Source organism: Papaver somniferum, chromosome 4 (assembly GCF_003573695.1).
Source record: "Papaver somniferum cultivar HN1 chromosome 4, ASM357369v1, whole genome shotgun sequence".
Classification (NCBI taxonomy): domain Eukaryota; kingdom Viridiplantae; phylum Streptophyta; class Magnoliopsida; order Ranunculales; family Papaveraceae; genus Papaver; species Papaver somniferum.
The window spans coordinates 51,010,785-51,036,399 of record NC_039361.1 but is presented as its reverse complement, the minus strand read 5'-3'; the positions used below and the strand labels follow the sequence as shown (position 1 = coordinate 51,036,399).

At 34.4% G+C, this 25,615-nt stretch overlaps 1 protein-coding gene across 1 annotated transcript; it reads left to right on the top strand.

Moving 5' to 3' along the window:
- Positions 1 to 18,969: 18,969 nt before the first annotated feature.
- Positions 18,970 to 22,468, top strand: LOC113272504 (protein FAR1-RELATED SEQUENCE 5-like). The gene is made up of 4 exons (XM_026522329.1): positions 18,970 to 19,890; positions 21,160 to 21,212; positions 21,482 to 22,269; positions 22,323 to 22,468. Exons 1-4 carry the CDS (start codon positions 18,970 to 18,972, stop codon positions 22,466 to 22,468), a joined length of 1,908 nt encoding a protein of 635 aa, XP_026378114.1.
- Positions 22,469 to 25,615: the final 3,147 nt, after the last annotated feature.

Here is a 25,615-nt window from a genome sequence, read left to right as displayed (position 1 = left end):
TTAAGGAAATCCAATCAATTACCTCGGTCCGTGATCACCAGGTCCATGATCACCCACTGCAACATTCTTAACATTGAACCCAAAATCGTCTCATGGAAGAGGTTCTTGAAGAGCTTCGTGGTGCATCACCACAGACTGAACTTTAGTGGTCAATCCAATGGGTCCAAAGTTTGTCAAATGTCTTTGTTACCCGATCCCGATCCAACATCCTGCTATTTTCCTTTTCAGGAAACACAAAACACTAATATGGATTATTATGAATTTTGACTCCACATAGTCTTGCAATAAGTTCATCTTCATCCTACATAGTCAAGGTAACGTAGTAAACACAAAACTATCAAAGTGTTCATATTAATTAGAAAATCCAAACTACATACCAAAGTGTACAATTTGGTTACACGTAAGACCGTTCACTTGGTTCGATGTAGGCCGATATTTGTATACATAACCTAATCTTGCATCTCGTAATAAAAGAAAAAGAAAGCTGATATTAATATTGCACGTATGCTTGTAGGTGGAACATACGGAAACAATCAGTCATCTGACTCTCTGCATCATAAAACAAAAAAAGCACACTAATCTACAACTTCAAGCTTAAGTTGTAGTATTTACCTGGGTCATCTCTTGAGTGAGATAACACCATCCTGAATTTTTCAGAATGTATTTATCAGAATTCCATGTGACGTTATTATAAAAATCCCTATAACTTCCAACTATGCAAGTCACACTCCAAAAAACAAAACCTGGAAAACGGATGAACTCAATGAAGGTCATAAAACAAACAAAACAATGTAGAAAAAAGAAAGATAAAATTAATGAACTCATCCATAAACCCGGAATCTGGGATCTTACATTTTCTGACTTATACACACCAACAATAAAAGTAGAATGAGAGGGTAAAAAATTCTACAAAACAAAAGGTTAACCATACAGCGCCCTTATATTTTGATTTAATAGTTCATACACCACCTGTAAAAGTGGATTTAAGGGTAAAAACAAAGAAAACCATCTATTAACTCACCCGTATATCAAGGAGAGGTACCATCAACGACTGCAACACAAACAACACTGAGGAGAGGTACCATGAACAACAACAACTGCAAAACAGACAACATACCGCGCCCTTGAATTTTGATTTGACAGTTCCTACACCACCTGTAAAAGTGGATTTAAGGGTAAGAACAAAGAAAACCATCTATTAACTCACCCATATATCAAGGAGGGTACCATCAACAACTGCAACACAAACAACACCGAGGAGAGGCACCATCAACAACAACAACTGCAAGCAAAACAGATAACATACCGCGCCATGTATTTTGATTTAAGGGTTCCTACACCACCTGAAAAGTGGATTTTAGGGTAAAAACAAAGAAAACCAGCTATTAACTCACCCATATATCAAGTAGGGGTACCATCCACAACTGCAACACAAACAACACCGAGGAGAGGTACCATCAACAACAACCACTGCAAAACAGATAACATTGTAGAAGAAAAAGCAGCGTAAAAAAAGAGGTCTTGGCCCAAAATAAAGGTATGTAATTTTTATAATTTTGTATGACTACGCTTTAGATAGTCATGATAGTTTCCGCAACAGTTTTATATGCAACAGTTTTATTTTCTTATTTGTTTTTCTATGGAAAGACTATGAAAATCCATCTAATATATTGTTTTTGCTTGGAAAAAAATAAGAAAAGAGTTTATTATTTTTTTTGTTAGCTTGTTCCATTAAATACTACTGTATTTTGTTTCAAATAATATACGCCTTTATGCTAATGATTTTGTATATATTTTTGATTATTTGACAGTTTCTTTGCAAAAGAGAAACACCATTCGATTTTGATCTACAGGTTAGTACAATATATGTTGTGATCCATTTCTTTAGAATTCAAACCAGACTGAAAGAAGTTCATTTGCTCTGTCTGTTAAGACTTTATAGTTTGAAAAAAGCCCCACTGTATCATGGGTCCTACTTGCTGGGGTTAATATCAAATAAACAAAAAACCATAAAACAAACCTAAAAATTATGTCACATCTTTGACAACCGCCAACAATCATATTTACGCGTTTTAGAAAAAACTCGTCAGGTAAACATACATGGTAAAAGCAACAGTTTTTTTACTGTCAGAAGAGGGGAATGGTCACATTTTACACTTGTTGAGATGAATTCTCTTCTACTTCTACTATCTCTGCCACAAACGAAGCTTCTCTACCATCCTAATCGAAAAATTCAGGGCTCAAAAAGTAAATAACCACTAATTTTTATTTGAAAATTCTCAAATAACAAAAAGATAAACTAAATCACTTACCTGATTCAATGGGGATAACCACCGATAAAAGAGACACAATCTCTCATATTCATCAATCAACCCAACAGAAACAAAAGAAAAGATTATGGAACATAGAAACTATGGGCGTTTTTTGTCATAGAATAAACTCATAATTATACTACTTGAATAAACAATTATAAGCAAGAAAATAAAAATCACCCGACCAGTTTTGAAAAGGGAGAAGCATCGCCAGTCGCCTGCACACACTTCCATTATATCCTGCAAAATAAATGGCAACAACATATCAGACTAATAATCGATCGTAAACATCCATTAACCAAAAAAACGGAAAAAAAAATCACACCAAAAGAATGAGGCTTGACTTTTGCTCAAGCGTTTTTATACAGGAAGAGATTACTACTTTTGGAATTTATGTCTTATATATTCTCTAAGAAAAAAATTGTGAACATTTTTCCTTCCTTAATTTTTGTTCGCATATTAAATCTTTTGAAATTGAGTTATATATTTATCAAAAAAAATCTCAAAATATATAATTTTGGTTTATCTATTGATTCATTTTCGGAAATTGTTTTATTTTTGGTTCAAATTAAAGTTTTACTACTCACGGATAGTTTTTTATTTAACCAATTTTTATTTATCTAATTTATTTGTGGGAACATTTTTGCCCAAAAAATATTGAGCATTTATTCTTCGTCTAAGAATAGAATTTATTTTATTTTTATTGTAATGAATAATCTTACTATGAAAAACTGCATTGAAACAAAATTGAGTTTTTTATTTTGGTTCTAATCACGATTTTTTTTCTTCTTCTTAGAATTGATTTTTTTTTTCTTTTAATAATTTTATATTTTGATCATTTGATAGGATTTATCAGTTTTTCCGGAGGAAAGAGGAAGTACAATTCGATTTTCAACAGTTACTAATCATCTAAATCTGATAAATAATTTTTTTATTTTTATCTCAATCTTAATTGTAATTGAAATTAGTTTAATTATTAGCAGCTTGAAGCTGTAATGAGGGCTGGTTTAATTTTAAGAAGTGTAATTGCACGTTGGACATTTTTCTTTGAATGGACGATTTAATTCTTAGATTAATGTCATGGTGCACATTTTAATCAATCGTGATGAATATCATAAACATTATTTATTTTTAATTATTTGTTTGTGTGTTTTATTGAGATTTTTTTCTAATATTATGGGGTAAAAGATATTTTTTTAGATTATTTTGTCCAAAAATTTATAAAATTGCCCAATTTTTTTTTATGGCGGGGCCAGAATCAACCAGAAGCTCCGATTAACCACGTCGCTCGAAAAAACTCTATTTTTATATAGAGAACTAGTTTGTCTCCCGTGCGATGCACGGGTCAGCTTCCTGCTTATGGAATAAATAAAAAATCAATAATGTAACAGTTGATTTGGTGTGCAAGAAAATAATATTCAGGTTGGTTTAGGAGGCTTACATTTTGGTGGCCGCTACTAATGGAAACCACTTTTACTTTCTTTTCATCTGGCTACCAAGATGTTTTAGTCTTCCGGGTTGTCTCTTTTCTACGACTTACCCATTGCTTACAATTTGAAGGGTTACCTTATTTCTAAATCTTATTTGCAACTCCGTGAGCATTGCTTTAAGGTTATAGCACTCTATATCTTTTACCTTAATCTTGAATTTTAGATATGTTTCCATGAATTATGGGTCAGTGGACCAATGTTGAATCCCGTAAAGATGTTTGGTTAATATATAAACTATCAAAATGTTATATCCTAACATTCCATGTAGGTACACCCGATCCAACCATCCACCCACTCTCTCGTGCATGTTAAACCCGTCGGTGATGGATCAGACGTGATTGGGCATCTAACACGTTGCACCAAATCCACATATTCTACCCGTTGTTCACCCGTGGCTTTAAAACTCAATTTAATTTGACAATCAAAGACCATAATTGTTAGCATGATAATAGCTTCTGCGTGATTCCACCTCTCTTCTCTATAAATAAGTCAGTGCATGAAGAATAACCCAGTCTATAAATCTGAAATTTTCAGGAATGTTTTGGTATATCCATCAGGGAAATCGTTTTTCTTGATGACATTAATTTTATATTTTTAAGGTCCATAATATGCATTTAAAATGCTAATATATGTTGGACTTTTATTCCCATCGAAAGCTTCTGATCCAAAGTAGAATCCGGTATTGCGTAAGCATTGTGCCCAACACTGTCCATGTGCATTGCAAAGAAATTTTTTATCGGAAATTGACATCTGGTAAGTGGTATTGTATCCCTTATTTCCGCACATTCCTTCTTATTACTACTTTATACCGATAGCAACTACAATTGTCATTTGTACGTTAGTTTTATGTTTTCCTAGTTTCCTAGTTGTGTTATAATTAACCTTGTGCCCTTAATAATGCCTTGTCTACTGGCTAGCTTAATCAAGAGAATTATCTGCAATCCAGTTTCAATCGTAGTTCATGATGCAACATATACGTATTATCAACCTTATTTAGAAATTCTCTTAGACACAACTATGTCGCTTCCGTATAGTTTTCAGTAAGAGCTTCTCCAATGAAACATATGTGAAGATAAATGTCTAAGTCCACATAGGATGAACATTCATTTTTCCTAAAATTCTTCTCCAACCCCAACTTCTTAAATCAATGTGAAGATGATGTGGCTTCATTTTTATTAGACATTGTCAAGGTAAATGTCAAGTTTTAGACATTCACCTTGACAATGTCAAGCTATCCCAGTAAGCTTTGCTTACCTAAATTAATTTTAATATATTAAATAACTATTTTTAACTCTAATAAAATTTAAAAATTACTAAAAATGAAATTTACATTTAATTCATAAAGCATCACAAACAACACCATTGGAGATGAACTACTTTTCCTCCCTAAACTTAAGGGGAAAATTGGAATGAGGATGTCTTGTTTGTGTTGCCATCTGGGAAACACACACAACCATCATTGGAGAAGCTCTAACAAAGATGCATAATTTGTACATAGATGTTCGCGTTCCTAACAGTCGTTTCTTTTTTTTCCCATACATTCCGCAGGGTATCAATTATTTCCTCTTTATATTTGATTTTTCAATATATGGTTTATTTTTATACATGGAATACTTATTTATATTTTTATATATAAATATTTTCATATATTTATTTTATTTCTACTGTGCAAATATTTTTCAGGCAACTTAATATTCCTAATCAGGTAACTTCACTCTCGGATATATACTATTTATTTATGCTTCAGAGAAGATATAATATTTATTTAAACAAATCCAGTTTTACCCTTTTCTTTAAGAGGAATAGTACCTAATCTAAATTAATGTAAACTACGTCAACATACTACATATATGATTGTTCTTTTCTTGGAAAAGACATTATTACTTATTACTTACATATATTTTGGATGGTTTCAAGGTTCGGGCTTAAAAAAAAGGATGGTTAAAACCTTCTCTACTGAGTTGGTCAGTGTTTGGAAGTTCGGCCCAAAAAATGGTCCACATAGAAAACGCATATATGATGTAAATTAATTCCAAGTTATTATTCGAAGGGGGAGGGATGATTTGGAATGGGTCATAGACCAATACATGTGTGTGGAATATTAGGGGTTATCTTTAATAACCAGAATCCTTTCTTGAATTATTTTTATTAATCTATGTGCGTACAAGAATGTATTCATATGTGCAGACACCTATTGAGAATTGTTATTTAGTTATTTTTCATTTTTCTTCTCCTGCCAAAATCGCACCTGCGAAATAATCACAACAAATAATAAATACAATAAAAATCAATAATAATCAGTCGAAGGAATTTGGCATGGGAGAAAAAAAAAGACCAAAGAGATGAGAAATAGTCGAATAGAGAAGAAAAATAGAGGAATAAATGGAATAAGCAATCGACTATATATTTAATAAGGATTTTTTAGATACCTGCAAAATAACAAACAACACGACAACGGAACTTAAATTGAAAAATATTGAAAAATAAACTAAAAAGCAGAACAAACCCATAATAATGGGTTTACTTTGACTAACGCCTTTTATAGAGACCTGAGCATCAAAAAGATTACTCTTGAAATTAAAATTCCTCAGCGACCTCAAAATATCAAGATTTTTATTATTTTTGGAAGGAGTATCATTTTTTTACTAATTCGTAAAGATTTTAATATTTTATATTATAATTCTATAAGCGAAACTCTAAAAAAATAGCTTGAATAAAGATTTTTAAGCAAGATAAAAAAATCACCTGAGTTGTTCAAAAGAGGGAAGGAGCATCGATCACTTGCTCTGCAAAATTAACGACAATCAAGGATCAAACAAAAACATTAGTTTAAGCATTTATAAGACCTGCAGACCAAAAAAAAATAGTTGTCACATAATAAAACCCTAAAAGCTTTTCCCTTGAATGAAATATTCAAACCGTTATAAATGATTATCGAGTTGTTCTCGAATGAGAGGAAGAGAGTTGGTTTCGTTCACTTCTTGGATGATCTAAAGAAAAAAATCCACGGATCAAACAAAAAAATTATGTATGCACGCAGTAATGTAGAAAACAAAGCCCTAGAGGAAAAAAATACCTAGAAGAGAGCAGCGGCGCCGATGATATTTGGGTTTTGGTATCATGTTTTATAGATTGAGGTTGAGCAGAAGAATATTTTGTAATAGAAAATAAGAAAATTATACCGAATTCTTTGGAAATAATGTTGTATTTACCAAAAATAAGGGAATCCGCATCTATTGGAATAATATTGGAAATATTGTTGGTTACAATACGAGATTTATTTTTTAAGAAACAACACTTTAAAAGGTAGGGGATTTTTGCAATTATGGATATCTACTTTATTCTCATATTTAAAGTAATAAGTGGTTGCAAAATATTTTGATACAAAAAATATCTTACAACACATTTGGTGGCCATATTTGGTAAAGGCCATCACTCAAAACTTACACCATATTCCTTGAGAACCATATTTGGTGTCCCTGTTTGTTCGAAAAATAGGAATCAGAGAAATCTTTCCGATCAAATTGCAAGAGTTAAGCAAAATTCTGATACACACAATCTCTGCTTTCCTATAAATCCAATTAATAAAATATTCTTATAAATCCAAATAACTTGAAATAAACAAAGTAATTACCTTGAAATAAACAAATTAATACCAACAATTAATTCAAGAAAAGTTACAATCATGCTCAAAGAAGCACAAAGCTTGACAAAGTGATTTGACTCCGATTCATGCTACCAAATTAATATGATGATAACTTGTGTTGAATGGATCATAGAAAAATCCTTGTGCTGCTGATCAGTGATTCTTGCTACATTTAACCCTGCATCCCCACCCTATGAGACACCGTAGTCCATAGCGCAGAAATAACGTACAATGTGCCACTCAATTATCGCAAAAGAAAACTAAAAAAAAAAAAAAAAACAGGACCAATAGAAATCAAATATGTGTTGATGGTAGTTACCTTCTTCAAACCGAAACTCCATGTTTTTTGTTTGCTAAGAAACATATTCGCAGCTGTGTTGTAGATCACTTGGCTTGAGCCATTAATAGGAAAACTCACAGATTCCCTGTTCTGATTCCTTCAGTTTACCCTTAATTAAGATCATTTGCAGGCAAAGTCAAGGAGAGATCTTGGGCGTGTTCTTGTCGCACAAACCACAAACCATGCAAGGACATTTGATAAAGGAAAAAAAATCTAGCGGCAATCAACCCGATTTATTTGTTTATGCCTGCAGTTCCAATGAAAAGAAAATACACAGCCGACCATATTAGAAAATCAACAAAAATCTTGAGCTTTAATATTTACCTAGGTCATAACTCGAACCAGAGAAAAAATATAACGGCTTTGGATTTGATTTTGTAGATCCCAGAATGATAGTGAAATATGAGAATTAAAACCGAAGAATACCGTAGAAAACAAAACAGAAACATCAAACTTCTGCTATTCGTACTCATGAGCTCCCATTACCAACTGATTACCCTTTTAATTACATGTAAAACAAATAACAAAAAATGGATTAGACATCAAAACCCTAAATCTCAAGAAAAAAAAGGAAAAACAACAAAACCCCCTAGAAGTAAAAACCAAGTACGATGAGGTTCGGTCCCCTTGCTCGGATGCTTTATATAGTGAATCAACAAACCCAAAATTACATGAAAATAAAAAATAAACAAAGAACAATATCAATATACATATGATCAGTTTTGAGATCGAAGAAACCTTTATTTTCTGATTTAGCAACAGTCGAACCAGCGGCAATCTAATTAGTAAACAAAAATAAGTGCTTCATGCATCATTTAGACCTGGAAAATAAAAATAAATATGGTGTTTGGCACAAAAATATTTTCAAGAATTAGTTTATACCTTAGTATTGCGCGGCTAAAACAGCTAGAACAATATGATCGAGGAAAACTACAAAACAAACAACGTAAATGGAAAAAAAATCTTGCTAATTAACATATACAACGTGAATGTATTAATTGGGACACCTTTCATAAGATACACTTTGAAAAGAAAAGAAAAAGTTGGATTAGGATGGTTAACTTTGCTCTAGTGCAAGTAAATGCATAATATTCAACTGTTGATCAACTGCCATTGAAATAAAAGATATGAGATGCTTCTAGCAGAAGCAAATCCATATAAAAAAAAATTACAATTAGAATATACAAATACAATAGAACAAAATAGTAAAACTATCACGTTGTGAATAGACGACCTCATCGCATGTATTGATCCATCGTCAATACAGTAAGAAGAGTACACCAGCATCTGCAGCAGATCAAACAAAAATTACCATCAATCGATATATTGCTAAGAAAAAATACTGAGAAATAAAAAGTAAAACCCTAGAAAAAAAAACACAAAAAAAACACGTAGACGACGGGACCATATTTTTCTGGAGTGCTTTATATAGAGAGCATCCATCATAGAATTCCAGAAAAAAATAATCTTGGTTTAGGAGAAAAATCCCTAATTTAGGAAATAACACCCTAAAGGTTACTACAAATTTTGTACTTTTGGATAGCTACATTATTCTCACATCACCGTAATTAGTGAGTGCAAAATATTTTTGTATAAAAAATATATTGCATATCAAGACATAATAGAATTAGAAAATTGGCTTCATTTAATTTCTTATTTTAGACTTATTTTATTTTTAATTATGGTATAAACAAAATTAAGAAAAGTTATATGAAAATTAGTTCTATTATTTTGATTGAATTTTTGTGTTAACCCGTTTAATATTTGGATTGATTTTTTATGTTAACCCGTACAAAAATTTCCAATTCTAGTTTCAATTTTTTGTTTCAGATTCTAACAATTCTTTTATTTTTTTTACAGGATCAATAAATTGTTTGCAAGATCACATCGTTGGATTCAAAGGTTAGTACCCGCAACCAATCTAATGATTTTTTTTTAACTTTCGTCGGAAGTGTAATCTTATTTTGTAGTCTTAATTGATAGAATGAAGATGTAATTAGAATGATTCTGAAAACTGTAACCGGACATTAGACATTATACATTTTTTATATATTTTTTATTAATTAATTATGTGATTGATTCGATGCATGATTGATTAATATTTTGATTTCTATCGTGAATGTGTGTTTGATTTTTTGGTGTATTTTTGGCAACATAATATTTTTCGAAATAATTGTTTTAGGCAACAAAAAATCCATTTTCCATTAAAACTTTTTTGAAAATATTTTCCACTTTTTTTATTAGATCACATCAAAATAATTTCTTTTAAAAAAATTGGTGGGGCCAGAATCAACCAGAAACTCCGGTTAACCACGTCGCTTGAAAAAATTTCAATTTTTTGTTTCAGATTCTAACAATTCTTTTATTTTTTTCACATGATCAATAAATTGTTTGCAAGATCACATCGTTGGATTCAAAGGTTAGTACCCGCAACCAATCTGATCAATTTTTTTTTAAACTTCCGTCGGAAGTGTAATCTTATTTTATAGTCTTAATTGATAGAATGAAGTTGTAATTAGAATGATTCTGAAAACTGTAACCTGACATTGGACATTATACATTTTTTATATATTTTTTATTGATTGATTCGATGCATGATTGATTAATATTTTGATTTCTATCGTGAATGTGTGTTTGATTTTTTGGTGTATTTTTGACAACATAATATTTTTCGAGATTATTTTTTTTGGCAACAAAAAGTCCATTTTCCATTAAAAAATTTTTGAAAATATTTTCCACTTTTTTTATTAATCACATCAAAATAATTTCTTTTAGAAAAATTGGTGGGGTCAGAATCAATCGGAAACTCCGGCTAAACATGTCGCTCGAAAAGCTCTATTTTTTCTTATATAGAGAATTTTGTGTTCCCAAAAAAAAATACTTTATTATGCATCATCCACTTTTAAATCACTAACGGGTGAAATTCAGGTTCTCTTAATTTTGCCGTTATAGCTCAGTTAACTGGGCACGTGCAACACGCGTGGTGTTAGTAAAATTATAAGGCTTTAAAAACCAAAACTATCCTTTAACCCAAATCGGTATTTTTCTTCATCTTCGTCTGCATCCCCGACCAAAACTAGTAGTTATTATCTTCATCGACACAAAACTAGTGAAAGCGACCCAAAATATTATACCGGTCAATCAGAAGTGTTTGTAGTTAATTATCATCACCAGTTATCAAAAGAAATAAAAAAGCTCATAAATTTTTTTTGGAAACATAGAAACAACCAGATCCAAACTCCACAAATAATGTTCCACCTTAAAGAAAATTCCCAAATGTTTGAATAAATGAAGATGAGATGGGTGTTGGATCTATTGATTTTTCTTAATTTACTAGAGGAACTAATTAATATAGTAACTGCATCTTTTGTTTAATTTGTCGTTAGTTTCTGTTGAGAGTGTGTTTGGCAAATCTATATTTGGTTAGAATCAAACAGATAAGAAAGTTGGGAAGCAATCATGACATGGGTATTCATGTTTGTGACAATAAGAATGATTACAATCATATCCAAGTCGATTCTAAGCGATAGAAAACGATCCCAGTTACAATTCACCGGAAGCAAATAAAAATTTGTGAATTTGAATACTGTTTATGATGCTCACGGAGTAGGACAGTGGTGGGAATTTAATTTGATGGGAAGTTTTTCCTTTTTGATCCATTAATTTTGAGGGGAAGATGTGCTGGTATAAACGTGTGTTCTTACTGCTATCCGAGTAGGAAGTGAAGAAGATGACGATAATGTTACGGTTTATTTTAGAAATTTGCTTCGAACCGTCAGATTAGAGGTAGAAAAATTAAACTGCTATAAATAATTAAGTGTACATGAGTATCTATGTCTCACTGAGAATTTATTTTTTAATCATGACACCACGCATGTTGCACGTGCAATAACTGAGCTATGACGGCAAGGTTAAAGAAAGGGGATTTCGCCTATTAGCAGTTTAAAAAGGGAGTGATGCAAAATAGGCATCTTTTTGAGGTGGAAACACAAAATCCCCTTCATAACTAATAGGGGAAAGCCACTTTTATCGAAAGAAAGCTGAATTTGATCTGGGATATTAGACTTATATTCAATATTGGGTGGAATTAAAATAATCTTTCCCCCTATTAAAAAAAATACTTTTGGAGTTTAGTTTCTACCTCAATGTCAACCTTTCCCGAACTAACCGTACTTCCACATCCCATTTAATCCTAATTTCTTTTTATTGTTAATTACATATTAACAAACCTGGCGAGATTGGGGAATACCCAGATTTATATGGACATAGTGCCCTTACTAACGGGAGGTCAAATATGGATATAGTTACAATAGTACCCTTACCTTATATAATTCTAATTACCCTAAATCAGTTTTATTCTTTTCATTTCATCTTCCTTCTTCTTTTCTTCTTCTCCTCCACAACCATATCGGCTCTCCATCCTCCCACCATCAAAACTTGTCGATTAATTCGTCGTAATCGTCGATTCAAAAATTTCGATTAATCTTCAAACATGGATCCGCCACGACCTAGGGCTAGTCGTATGAAAGACGCTAATCGAAAACCCAATGAGTATAACCCTGGAATTGCAAGTTTGGTTCAAAAGAAAGTGAAGAAAAAAAAGGTTGAAGAAGAAGAAATTGAAGTCGCTCAAACGGAAGAAATAGTGCGATTAAGAAAGTAAGGGCCTACTTAAACTCACTATAGTACTTCAATTTCATGTTTGCATGTTAAATTAGGTCAGAAAAATCGAATCTTTGAATTTGCAGTTATTTAGCTGACAAGGTGTTTGTTTCACGACCTTGCCAACTTTTCATATTTAGAGTTGGCCGGCATGCTATTAGGTTGAAGATCTTGCCGGCTGTTTAGTAACTGTAACTGCTACTTGCAGGGTCGGCAAGGTATTCAACCTAAGACCCTGCCGGCGACATTTTTTTTCTTAGCCGGGTTGGTTATAAATTTTTATCTTGCCGGTTGTATTTCAAGTTTTTTGTGTCTCCTCATGCCTTGAATTTTAAAAGTCATGGTATTTGGATAAAACCATGCCGGTTGTTTGTTAGCCGGCAATGTGTGGGTAATGGACCTTGCCGACTGGTTTTGTGGAAAATCCTTGTATCTACTGTGTTCATATTTGTTATAAACCGACAGGTTATGTGAATAATACCCTGTCGGCTGTTTTTTAGCCAACATGCATTATTTAGTAGACCTTTCCGACTTTTGTGTAGCCGACAAGGTTATATTTGTCGACCCTGCCGACTTATAATTTTTTTTCTTAATTGTTCTTGTTCAGGTTGCAAAAGGAAAAGAAGAAAGCTCTGAAAGCTCTTAGTCCTCCTTCAAGACCTCCTCGTGTTGGTAAAAAACTCTTGACTTCAACACATCGAGGGGCATACGTTGTGCCGGGAACGCTCAAGATCCGTGTACCGAATGATTCTGAGCCACCGTCGGAACCCAATGATTCATACGAGACTCCGGATGAAGACCAATCAATTTCATCTGGTATAAGAGGTGATGATGATGATGTTGATGAAAGAACTCCAGCTGCTGGAGGAGATAACGATGATGATGATGATGATGGTGATCAGGACATGCCTAATGTTGGAGGAGGTGATGATGATGATGATGATGATGATGGTAATGGAGATAAAGATAAGGATATCGAAGAAGAAGAAGAAGAAGGAGATTGAGAACAAACTTTAGCTATTGTTCAACAAACCCAAGCTTCAACTTCAACTGAAATCGTAAGACCGAAGAGGGTTATCACTAAACCAGATGATTCCCACATGCCTCCCCGTCACTTGATGGTTAAACTGAAACCAGGTGAGCCTCCAAAGGGGACCCCAAAATATGGTGGAAATTTTCTTTTTGGATACAAAGACTCATGGGCATGTGCGATCCATAATACTATCGTAAGTAATCTCAATCCGTCTTTGTTGTGAAGAACTCCGGGTTGTGACCTGCGGTGGAGAGTTCGAATATTGAGCATGATAGAGTTACCATATCGGCATTCTATGAGAGGTTCTACGGAGAGACTGATACAATGTTATTCCCATTCGGTGAGATGGTGATAACTCACGATGATGCTCATCAAATTCTAGGCCTCGAGGTTGAGGGAAATGTATTTAGTGACGGGTTCGACAGTAAAATTTCTTGGGAGAAGATTAACAAATTGGCCAAAAAATTGTTCCGTTGGAATCAGGTTGATACGGAGTCTATGCTTGTGATGAAGGATGGTCGTCTAAGAAAGAAGTTTAATCTGAGGAAGTTGAGGGATACATTACATGAGACCAAGAAAATATTTGATAAGGAAGGAAGGGTGAACTCGGTGCGAATCAATGCTACCGCGTCAGCTTATTTGCTATACGTCCTGGGCAAATGTATCTTCCCCGACAGTTCAGGAATCTTGGTCGATGCCAGTTATATGCAACTATTGGATCCTTAGATAAGATGTATGAGTATTCTTGGGGTACTGCGGTGGTCTCCTTCTTGAACAATGAGTTGACAAATGGTTCTAGGGCACTCACTGCGCAAGTTAACAGAAATATATGTTTCTTCCATGTAATTTTATTATCTAAATCATTTATATTTGCAAAATTCTCGTAAGATAAGATTCTTACTAAACTTTGTGTTTGCATAGGTTTGGATATATGAGCACTTCCCTAACTTGTTCAAAGGCAACTCCTACATCAAAGTGGATGAGAATGTTGCGATTGATAATCCAAGAGCGCAAAAATACAGTCTTAAAGGTGGTCAAGATAAGGAAATGCCGCAATAGCTTACCAAACTCCGAATCGCCATTGACAATTTGACTGCGGATGAGGTAACATTTGATCCATGTCGAGATGCTAGAAATCAAGGTTTGATCCAAAGGAGAGATGATGTTGCATAATACTACGGTCCCTTGATTATCATCCATGGATATTCTATGTATATCCACATCGGGTAATGCGACAGTTGGGTTACGTCCAAGAAGAACCTCATTTCAATGAAGATCGGCAGTTCTTTAATGTGTTAAGGAAGGACTGCAGCACGTCCCAAAAAATTATTGTCGTCGCTTATGTTCTAGCGCCAGCTCTAGAACATTGGGATGATAGACGTGTCCGTAACATCGATGTGAGTCTTTTGGACGAGGTGACCAACGGTCATGAATATAATGAGAGATACATGTCGTGGTACTTGGGTTGGGCTTGTCTTACCGTGATTAGGGAAATGACTGCTGAAGATTTGGCTCGTAAGAGGAAGCTGGCAGTGAAAGACCCGGCAACAAGTCTTTAGTTCTTTGTAAGTATTTTAGAGTTGCTCTTTACTGTTTTAAAATTACATTATCGAATCATTCTATTAATTGTTTGTTGTTTAATTGAAAATAAAAGGAGCATTTGAAGACCTTTGTGAAGGTTTTGTATTGCGCGAAAAACAGAGGAGAGCCTTTGTCGATTGAGGAGCAAAGCAAGCACATTGACTATTCTTGCAATATTGACAATGAGGATTCCCATGAATTGTTCAAGCAAGATGATGCTGAAGTAAAGAGCGAAGAAAAAGCCAGGAAGGAAGCACACACCAAGATGAATGCTGACAAAAAGAGGGCTCGTAGTGGTCGTGGAGGTGAAGGTAGTAGTAGTGGTGGTGTTCCTAAATGGGGTCGGGGTCGTGGTCGGGGTCGTGGTGGTGAATGAATGCAGTCTCTAGTTTATTTATTTATGTTGTGTTAAGGTTAATGGTTGAACAAATGTTTTCTTTTTAAGGTTTATGGGACATGTTTTCGTATTTTGGACAACAAGTGTTGGATTTCTAGTTGTTGAATGAATGGTTTTTTTAGATATGTAAAATTTGAATACTTATGCCGGCATGATTTTTTTAAGTTACATTGCCGACTATACCAGGGCCGGCAAGGTTGTGAACTGTCAGACTGCTGGCCCTGACAGTAGAAATTATTTGCATACCAGGGTCGGCAAGGTAATCAGATCAATACCAAGCCGACTTCTATACAGCCGACGGGGTATTATGTTATTGACCCTGTCGGCTATGTGTTGCAGAAAATACCTACTCCTGATGCCTAAAATCGTCATAAGGTCGGCATGGTAACAAAATTACGACCTTGCCGACAAGATAATGACTGGCATGCTAATGACCAAATACCATTCCGGCGATTACACAGAAGAAATTGAACTCCTGGTGCCTAAAATCATCATAAGGTCGGCATGGTTTTAAAATACGTTCCTGCCGACTTTAAGGTACACGGCACACTAATAACTAAATACCTTTCCGACAGTTATTCAGAAGAAATTGAACTCCTGATGCCTAAAATCATCATAAGGTCGACATGGTTTTAAAACACGACCCTTCCGACTTTAAGGTTGCCGACACCCTAATAACCAAATACCCTTCCGACAGGTATTCAGAAGAAAACCAACTCCTGATACCTAAAATCATCATAAGGTCGGCATGGTAACAAATATAGACCCTGACAACTATGTAATACTCGGCATATTGTGGAAACAAAAACCGCGCCGGCGAATTCAAAATTCAAATTTTTGCAAGTACAATTGCATTGATTGACTTGTACTTGGGCACTATAACCTCCAAATTTGGGCACCATCCTATAAGTACACTAGTTCTCTCTACAAAACACCACACACTTATTTGCATATACTCAACAAAGCTCATATCATTATACACTCCATATAACTCTCCCAATACCTCTACATACAACAATGACATCATTTGATTCAAATGAAGATTTGGCAATCACCAAAGCGTGGTACGCGGAAACTAGAGTAAGACATGCGTCCTCCGAAAGGGTGGATGCCGTTACCTTTTGGGCTAGGGTACACAAAAAATTTAGGCAAGACTTTGGGAATACTAATAGAAGAAGTTTTCAACAAGTCCATGATAGGCACTTAGTCATTGAAAATGCGATACTTTCTTTTTTAGCTCTCCAACCTCGGATATTTAATGCTTCCCACTTCAACTTGTCCATTGAACAATTTGTAAGTATGTTTGTGGTTTATGGTACGTGATCCATGTTGTTTGATCTTCCTACTAAACACCACTAACAAAGAAAGTTTGTGTTCTATTTTTGTAGCATGAAGCCGTGAAAACGCGCTACTTGGAAGAAAAGGGGAAGCATTCGCTTTTGGTGCAAGCTATCACTTCATGATTGACAAAATCCCGGAGTATGCACCGGACTTCATGGAGGCCGGAGATGAATGGGATTTCTCCGACGAAGCTTGATGGTTTTGGTGTAGGTTTTGTGGGTAGATCTCTATGTAAACCCTCACGAGACTATAACTCGTCCATTAGGGTCGCCTAGGGGTTCAAAGGCTTGATGCACATGTTAAGTGCATTCATTTTTCCGTCGACAAGGATTTAGATTTTATGTTTCAATCAATGTAGTAACAAAAATTGCATAAATAAAGTGAATTGCATATGTCAAAATTCAGTTTTCTTTTGGGGATATCTAAACTCGATAAGGTTATAAGTTATTTTCTTGTCGACTTTTCAACCGCCGGCATTGTGTTGAAGTTATTTGTGTGCCGACTATTAGTCAGTCAGCAGGGTAAGAATACATGTCGACTATAATATAGTCGGCAGTGTAACAAATATTTATATGCCGACAATAAGATTGCTGGCCCAGGATAGTCGGCATGTTCTTCATTCATAGACCACGCCGACGTAAAATAGTCGGCATTTTCTTAATCCAAGGACCATACCGGCTTCTACCCGTCGGCATATTCTCCATCCGTCGATCTTGCCGACTTTTCATAATTTCATTATTTATTGTGTTGATTTCTTCTTTGATTTTAGTATGATTTCATACAACAGCTTTGCAATCCCCTTCTTAGAAGTGTCTGGGTAGTGTGCTTTCATTTCCGTTGCAAGACATATTCTCAAAACAAAAAAATTTCATCATAAATCTTCCCGCAAAAGTTCAATCAAAAACAAAATTTTCATAACTTAAATTCCTAAGTTTCAATCTATTCAATTGATTAATTTAAATGGAATTAATTAATCTAATCAGATTTTTTTAGTGTTAATTAAATAAGGGTATATTAACCATTTAGAAAATATATGGTTAAGGGATGGCTTGATTTTACTTCAAAATGACCAGATTGTCTCATTAGGTATACCCCAACTAATCTGGGTATACCCCAATCAAACCAGGTTAACAAACCCTAGATAACTTATTAATTTGATCGCAAATGTGAAGTACTAGAATGGAAGGAAACTACCATGTCCAATTGTTCGAGGTAGCAGCAGAAGAAAATCATCACGATGCAAAAATATTACAAGAAAATCAATTGAAGTAGAATTGTGTCGATTAACTGCGCACTACATTGTACAGCGTGGCTACTGTCGGAAGAAATCTAGAAGAATACCAAGCAAAATTCAGGTGATTGCTACATAATGGCTAATGTTTTATTAACAAGCATATAATTGTAAGTTGAACTTCAAGTAAACGTTGGTTTTTTAACTTTGTCTTTTTTTTTGAAGCAGTTTTTTAACTTGAGAACGGATCTGTTGACAGGCTCCTTTTCTACAATATCTAACAGTGTATCTCAGCTGTCCGATTCCAATACATGAACGACATAGATTTCATAGATTAAACAAACTAGTTGATGGATATTAACGACCCGATTAAATTTCCGCCTAATTTTTTATTTTATTTTCTAATATTTTTCGGTGATTTTGTTTTCTATTCACGTGTGTTCCATCGTCTTTTCCTTCAGAAGCTTTTCGGTTCATCTTTCCAACTCTCTGTGAAAAATATGAACAAATATTTTTTTATCCTTCTTCTAGATCTATAATACGAAGAATTGATTCACACCCGGTATCCTTTCTAAATCTCATTCGTCAAAGGTAATGACGATATTAATAATTCTCTTTTCTTCTTTAGGGTTTGATTCAGTAAATATTTAGCCTAGGGTTTTAGCGGATTCTATACTGAACGTGATTGTTTTGTAGGAATTTATTAAATCAATGCTAGATGTTTTATTATCATAGTGGAAATAGTTGTTTCTAGCTTATTGTATGTTGTTCTTTTCAACTCACTGAATCATGAGAATTCTAACGTGATTATGTTAACAGATCTCTTATCATACGTAGTTTTATGATTTATCATCCTATAAATATAAAATCAGAACTTTGATTTCTTTGTTTTTCGATTGTACTAATTACACTATTCTTTGTCTACTCAACAGAGGAATGGAAACTACTATTGGAAATAATGAAACTGGTTGTAATGATATGTCATCCAAAGATCTCAAACCAGCAGTTGGTTTGGAATTTTCTTCTATTGAAATAGCTGATTTATTCTACAAAGAATATGGGAGAAGCAAGGGATTTTCTACACGTAAGACATCATCATATGCCAGTGCGAATAGGGGAGGTATAAGTAAAGTTATATTTGTTTGTGGTTGTGAAGGTGTCTACGGTAAAGATCCTAATTATGATGATTCAAATAGTTTTGACGATGATGAAGTCGAACAGGAGGTTGTGAAGAGGAAAAAGAACACTTCAACCATGAGAACAAATTGTAAAGCTATGATGCGTATAGCTTTGGATGTAAAATGTAAGATATGGTATACAAATGCATTTGTGGATGAACACAATCATGTTATGGTCTCTCCTAAAAAGAGAGTTCTCATGAGGTCAAACAAGTATATGCTAAGTGAAGCTAACAGCTTGGCTGGGGCATTTAACAAAAATAGGCTCCCAGTTGGTAAGATTGCATCATTATTCGGGCATAGTGAAAATAATACATTCACTCCTAGGGAGGTTTACAATCATTTGAGGATGGTTAGGAAATCTCTATTAGATGTTGGAGATGCAGAAGCCTTGCTTGACTACTTCAGGAAAAGAACAATTGAGAACCCCAGTTTTTATTATGCAATACAAGTTGATGAAGTAGGGAGGGCAGAAAATTTGTTTTGGGTTGATGCACGTTCGCGGATGGCATATAGTCGTTTTGCAGATGCTGTAACGTTCGATACAACATATAGGACCAACAAATATAATATGCCCTTTGCTCCTTTTATAGGTACGAATTTGGATTTGCATTACTCGGAGATAAGACAAAAGAGACTTTTACATGGTTGTTTAAGACGCGGCTTGAAGAAATGGGAGGTACTCCTCCAATTTCTATACTTACTGATCAGGATCAAGCCATAACAATTGCGATTGCTACGGTACTCCCTAATACCCGTCATCGTTTTTTTTGTGTCATATTAAGAATAGATTTGGAGAGAAGCTAAGTCACGTATTCTTTAAGAAATCGAAGTTTAAGCGAACAGTTAAAAGCGGTTACTCGGTTTACATATACAATTGAGGATTTTTAAAATCAATGGAACTCCATGCTAATAGAGTTTGATTTGACAGAGCATGAATGGTGTTTGTACCATATTAAAAAGGTGTATGGATATTGACTTATTATTGAAGCTCATTTCGTTTATCATGGAAACACAACTGGCTTATTTGGGAAGCCCAATTGGCTTATTATTGAAGCCCATTTTGTTTATTATAGAAACACAACTGGCTTATTTGGGAAGCCCAATTGGCTTATTATTGAAGCCCATTTCGTTTATTATAGAAACACAACTGGCTTATTTTGGATGCCCAGTTGGCTTATTATTGAAGCCCATTTCGTTTATTATAGAAACACAACTGGCTTATTTTGGATGCCAAGTTGGCTTATTATTGAAGCTTAGTTGGTTTATTATGGAAACCATTTTCGCTTATTATGGAGGCCCAAAGACCCATGGATTGACACGTAGAACCCATGGTTCGGTCCACCAAGCCAAATTATCCTTTCCCCAAGAAAAAGGTTTTAATTTGGATATTTAAAGATGAATATTGGCTTTGGAATTATCAAGGATAATTATGGTTATATTAAATCCTAACAAAAAGAGGATAATATTACCATGAGATAATTATCTTGGGTAGTTATAGTTAATATTTAAGATAATAATAGAAATCCTAACATAAAGAGGATATTTATCTTTAGTTTTAACTATTATTTAAAATAATAATTAAGGTAAATGCTAAACCCTAACAGAATGAGGAAGGGATTAGTTTAGATGTTATAGTTATTTAAGATAATTATAATTCCTATGAGAGAGGATAATTATTATTCAAGATAATAATTAAGGATAAATAAGGATTATGATAGTTGTTTGAGGAATAACAAATTTTATCATGAATCTGGTTGTTTTCTTGGATTTATACAGGAGGAAAGTTATTAAAATAACTCTGAAAACCCTAAAGATGGACCTACTTTCTGCCTATAAATAGAGGCTAAATCCTAACTCAAAAGGTACATATTTTCTAATCCTTTTCCACACAATACACCTGTGAAGAAACTCTCTCTGACTTTAGCATCGGAGTGTTTTTTTGCAGGTACCCCCGCCATTCAATATCATTCATATCAGCAACTTTATAGATTTGAATCAGTAGCTGGAGATAAATCAATCTACAATCAATCATAATTTTTTCAACATCTTTGGTGGAATCAAATCAACGATGGAGATTTAAACCGTCTACACATATCTCGAAGAGTGTTGGGATGAATATTTTTGCACCAACAAATGGCTTAAAGACCTGTACGATATCCGTGAAAAATGGATTTCGTCTTATAATAGAAGTACTTTTTTGCCGGGATGAATACAACACAGAGAAGTGAAAGTATTAATTCATTTTTTTATCACTATGTGAATTCTAGGACATCTCTACGACAATTAGTCGAAAGTTGTGATCAGGCACTGGAAAGAATGTATGTTAGAGAAAGGGAAGAAGACTACAAGTCTATCCACATGAAGCGTATATTTGCCTCACAAGATTTATTGGTAAGGCATGCATCTAAGGTTTTTACTCGCGTTATCTTTAACAAAGTTCATGACGAGTTTAATGCGTCTTTGAAGTATCAATCAAAAATAATTGAGGTCAATGGTGATGAGCACTCTTATAAAGTATTCTGGAAAGTAGACGAAGATATAGTGGAAGAATTTCCGTTAAAGATTAATGCGTTAACCAAAAGTGGTACATGTGGTTGCCAAAATTTTGAATTCAAGGGGATATCATGTAGACATTTGCATCATATTTTAGTATCTCGCCTTTACGAGACAGAGATTCCACCTCATTTTATAATGGAAAGGTGGACAATAAATGCTAACAAGTGTGCGGTTTTAGGTTCTGATCGCTTGGAAATAAATGATGATAAGGTTGGAATTGAAGCCATGCGGATCAGTCATTGTTGCCGACGATCATCTAAGCTAGCGTACATGTTTTTGGGTAAATCAGAAAAAGCATACGAGATGGCAATGGATTTTCTTAACCAAGCATTTGAGAAGGCTAGAGAGATAGACAATGTTGAACTTGAAAAAGAACATGGTGAAGACATAACTATTGATCAGGCATGCACCAACGCTGTAGAGGTACCTGACGATGTTTCGAATGCTACTACCGCTGCTAAGATGATCTTGGGTGATCCACGCATCTCCCAGACGAAAGGTAGGAATCCTGAAAAGGGGAAAACAAATGTTGCAGAAAATTCGTGCTTGCAGAGTGGTATAGAACTGTGCCAGACAAGAAAAAACCTAGAACTTACAAGTACTTCAAGTATGAAGGTCACGACCCTCGTACTTGCAAACAAAAAAAAGCTGATCAGTTAGCTGCTGCTAGTGCTAACAGTGGTAGTGGTACTGCGTGAAGTTTACTAGTTAATTTACGTAAGCTACGATTATGTTAAGTGCGAATTTAAGTACTGTTTCTTATTATTTTGCTTCTTATTTCGTTATTTTGACATTTTCTTGCTAAGTTTTTTCTTTACGTACGCTATGTATGCTTTGAATTTATATAATTGATGAATCTCTTGGTGTTATAATTCCAAACTCTTACTATTAACACTCTCTAGTTAGTACATTGCAATGGGATGAAATTCTGAGTCTGGATAATTAAACACTGAGATGCCGGGAAAAGTATTGCTGCACACAAATCTTGCAAATGAGATGTCGGGAAAAGTATTGATGCACACAAATCTTGCAAATGAGATGCCGGGAAACGATAAGTTTCTAGAACACCATTCTTCCGCGGGCAAATTGGTTTTTTAGTAAACCAAGAACAGGTAATAATTGGGTTTCCAAAACAGTCTCTTATGACGAGTTCATGCCTTGCGATTTTTCCATTCTCTATAAAGTAACCACCAGCATTGAGTGAATGAAAGACCAGAGGGGAAACACAAATATCTCGACTCACTAAAATAGTGTTCATGCGCAAAATGTTCAAATTGAAATTTGAGTTGGTACAAGAAGAGGAGAAGAGGGGAAAAAACCCTAGAGAAGAAGAGGGAAAAACAACCCAATATTAATCTCGCCAACACCTTTGATGATCGAGCTTTAGAAAGAAAGTAGAGTTTCCAACACCATTTATTTCTTTTCCATGTTCATATTTGTGAAGTAGGAGCGAAAGAGACGAACAACTGGATAGGCTTCCGTGGAAAGGAAAAGAAGAAGTCAAACTGTCAGGCACGTGTGGAAGAATGAAATTTTAGCTAAAGGAATAGAAAAATATAAAAGAATGGCTGAAAATTCTGTCCGGGTCCTAGATATCCATCAAATGAATGTTAAAGTTTATAAAATCTGAAGCGTCGATGCGAATGGTTTAGACAGTTTTGATACATTGGCAGATCTTGTAAAAAACAAGCCTCTCAATAGATTTAACTTTGTCATTTTCTCTTTTGGTCAATACTTATTCTTTTTCCCATTTCTAATTCTTTAACTCTGTGATTTTCACGTAGAGACTATAATAGAGGCTGTGACTTCTATTCTAGTAGGATTTTGTGTTGTCGTAGTTTTCAAGGAGAACAAGGTTGGAAACTAACAAAACTCTACTGCATACTGGATACCTCACGTAGATAAGCTTGATAGTTTGAGTTTTACACTGTAGCCGAACAATCCAAAATGTGTAGTCGAACGGTCGAAACAGTTTCATTGCAGCACTTGAATCATCCAGACTATTAGCACCCTCCTCTCGCATGTCTTATTTGAGTATAAAAGGTGATATGGGAATCTAAACTCCAGAAATATTTTTTTGATACGGGGAAAGCTTGTCATCAAACCCACCCAATATTGACTGAGGTCAATTATGTTTGACCGAAGTCAGCTCTGTCTCTAGTAAAAGTGGCTTTTCCCCTATTAATTATCATTGATAACACAAAGAACAATTAATAATATGATTTCAGGTGATTTTCCTCTGTTGTGGTGAAAAGCTGAACAAAGCTCTCTGCTGAGAGCTTCTGGCCCCACCAGAATATATTTCAGCCAATAGAAACATCCCGTTATTTCACACCAGCAATATTTCGTCCCGGAACACCACCGAGTTTATTTTACTATTTAGGATTTTTGCTATCCACCGATCAGACCTAAAACAAAAAAAAATCACGTATAAACCTTTTATTTCTTTTTCTCATCTCTCTTTTCTACCTCTCTGTTAGCATAAACCCTAGATTTGTCTTCCGTGTTTCAACTAAAACCTAAACATCAAAACAATAAAAATCATGGTGATTGAGACTTAAGCGCAAATGTAAAAGAGGTAATACAAAAGTTTCAACATAGAAACATCTCGCTGTTTTTTTCTTTGTCTCCTGTTCCATTTTGGTTTTGATTTTGTTGATTTTTCTATTTTGCAGGTGATTGCGTATTTCTGTTTTCGGAATAGTTTTTGGATTGGATTTATGATTATATGTTTGATGGTGTTTCATTGTATCAGGCTTAAAGTTGGAAAATCTAACTCCGGAGAGGAAGAATAGCCAAATAAACGCTCAGATAAAACTCAAAGCCTGCCGTTTAGTAAATCCGAGCCCTTTTCTTTATTAATCCATTTTATTTTATTTTTTCGTAAAATTTGTCCCAATTTGTAGGTCACGATTTTGATAATCTTTTTATTGTTATTTTAACTCCAGTAATGAATCATTTGTAGGTCAGGATTTTGTTTGTTTAACTGAGTCCACTAAATTTGATTTTCTGTTCTTTTGTTGATACTACAGGGTTGAGGTACTAACATGGCCGCCATTGAGCTATGCCAGAAGTTTGGAAGTGGTTTACCACCGAGTTTTTATTAACCGACTCACTAAATGTTTCTACACTACTTGGAGATCGTACTAAAGTTGGTAAATTCAACTAAACTCATCATCGGCATATCATTTACAGACTGGTACTTATTTTCTTCTAATTTTTCAATATTTGGGACATATATATATTCTTGGGGGTAGTCTTTCAGAATAGCTAGGTAGTCTAGCTGCGTGCCTTGCTCACATTAAATTTAAATTAGCCTAGAACTCAAAACAAAAATATGGAAGATGAATGTATGTTTAGCAGTCAAATGAGATTTGCAAGTTCTGTTTTTAAGAATTCTTTTATGATAATTGTTGATATTGGATTCTGGCATGAGCCGCCCATGCTTTTTGAAATACGATATTTAAAGATTTTGGAGGTGATTGATTGTCACTCACGCTAATGATTTCATGGTGATAGGAATTCTTTAAAGGGACAACTTTATATGCATTCAAGGGGATGGTTGGGCGTACTGTACCTATTGAACTCCATATAACAATAGTGTGTGATACCGTCCATAATGGAAGGTGGTATTCTCGGTGCTTCAAGAAACTTCAGTGGCTTTAACTAAACACTTTGATGTGTCCAAATGGGTTTTGTCTAACCCAACACCTGTACCTCTTGGAGTAAAACATTGATGAGGTATGCATATCTAATAGTTCGTAAATCTTTGTCTCAAAAATGTAGTGCTCTCCCATCTAAAACGTAAAGCAATCACGGGGAGATAATATGTTTCCTGAATACAT

Excerpts from the sequence above, each read along its gene's own strand:
- LOC113272504 (XM_026522329.1), top strand. The coding sequence starts at position 18,970 with ATGGAAACTACTATTGGAAATAATGAAACTGGTTGTAATGATATGTCA. Across the intron at positions 21,213-21,481 it reads AACTTTATAGATTTGAATCA|GACATCTCTACGACAATTAG; the intron begins GTAGCTGGAGAT and ends TGTGAATTCTAG. Across the intron at positions 22,270-22,322 it reads ACGCATCTCCCAGACGAAAG|AGTGGTATAGAACTGTGCCA; the intron begins GTAGGAATCCTG and ends TCGTGCTTGCAG.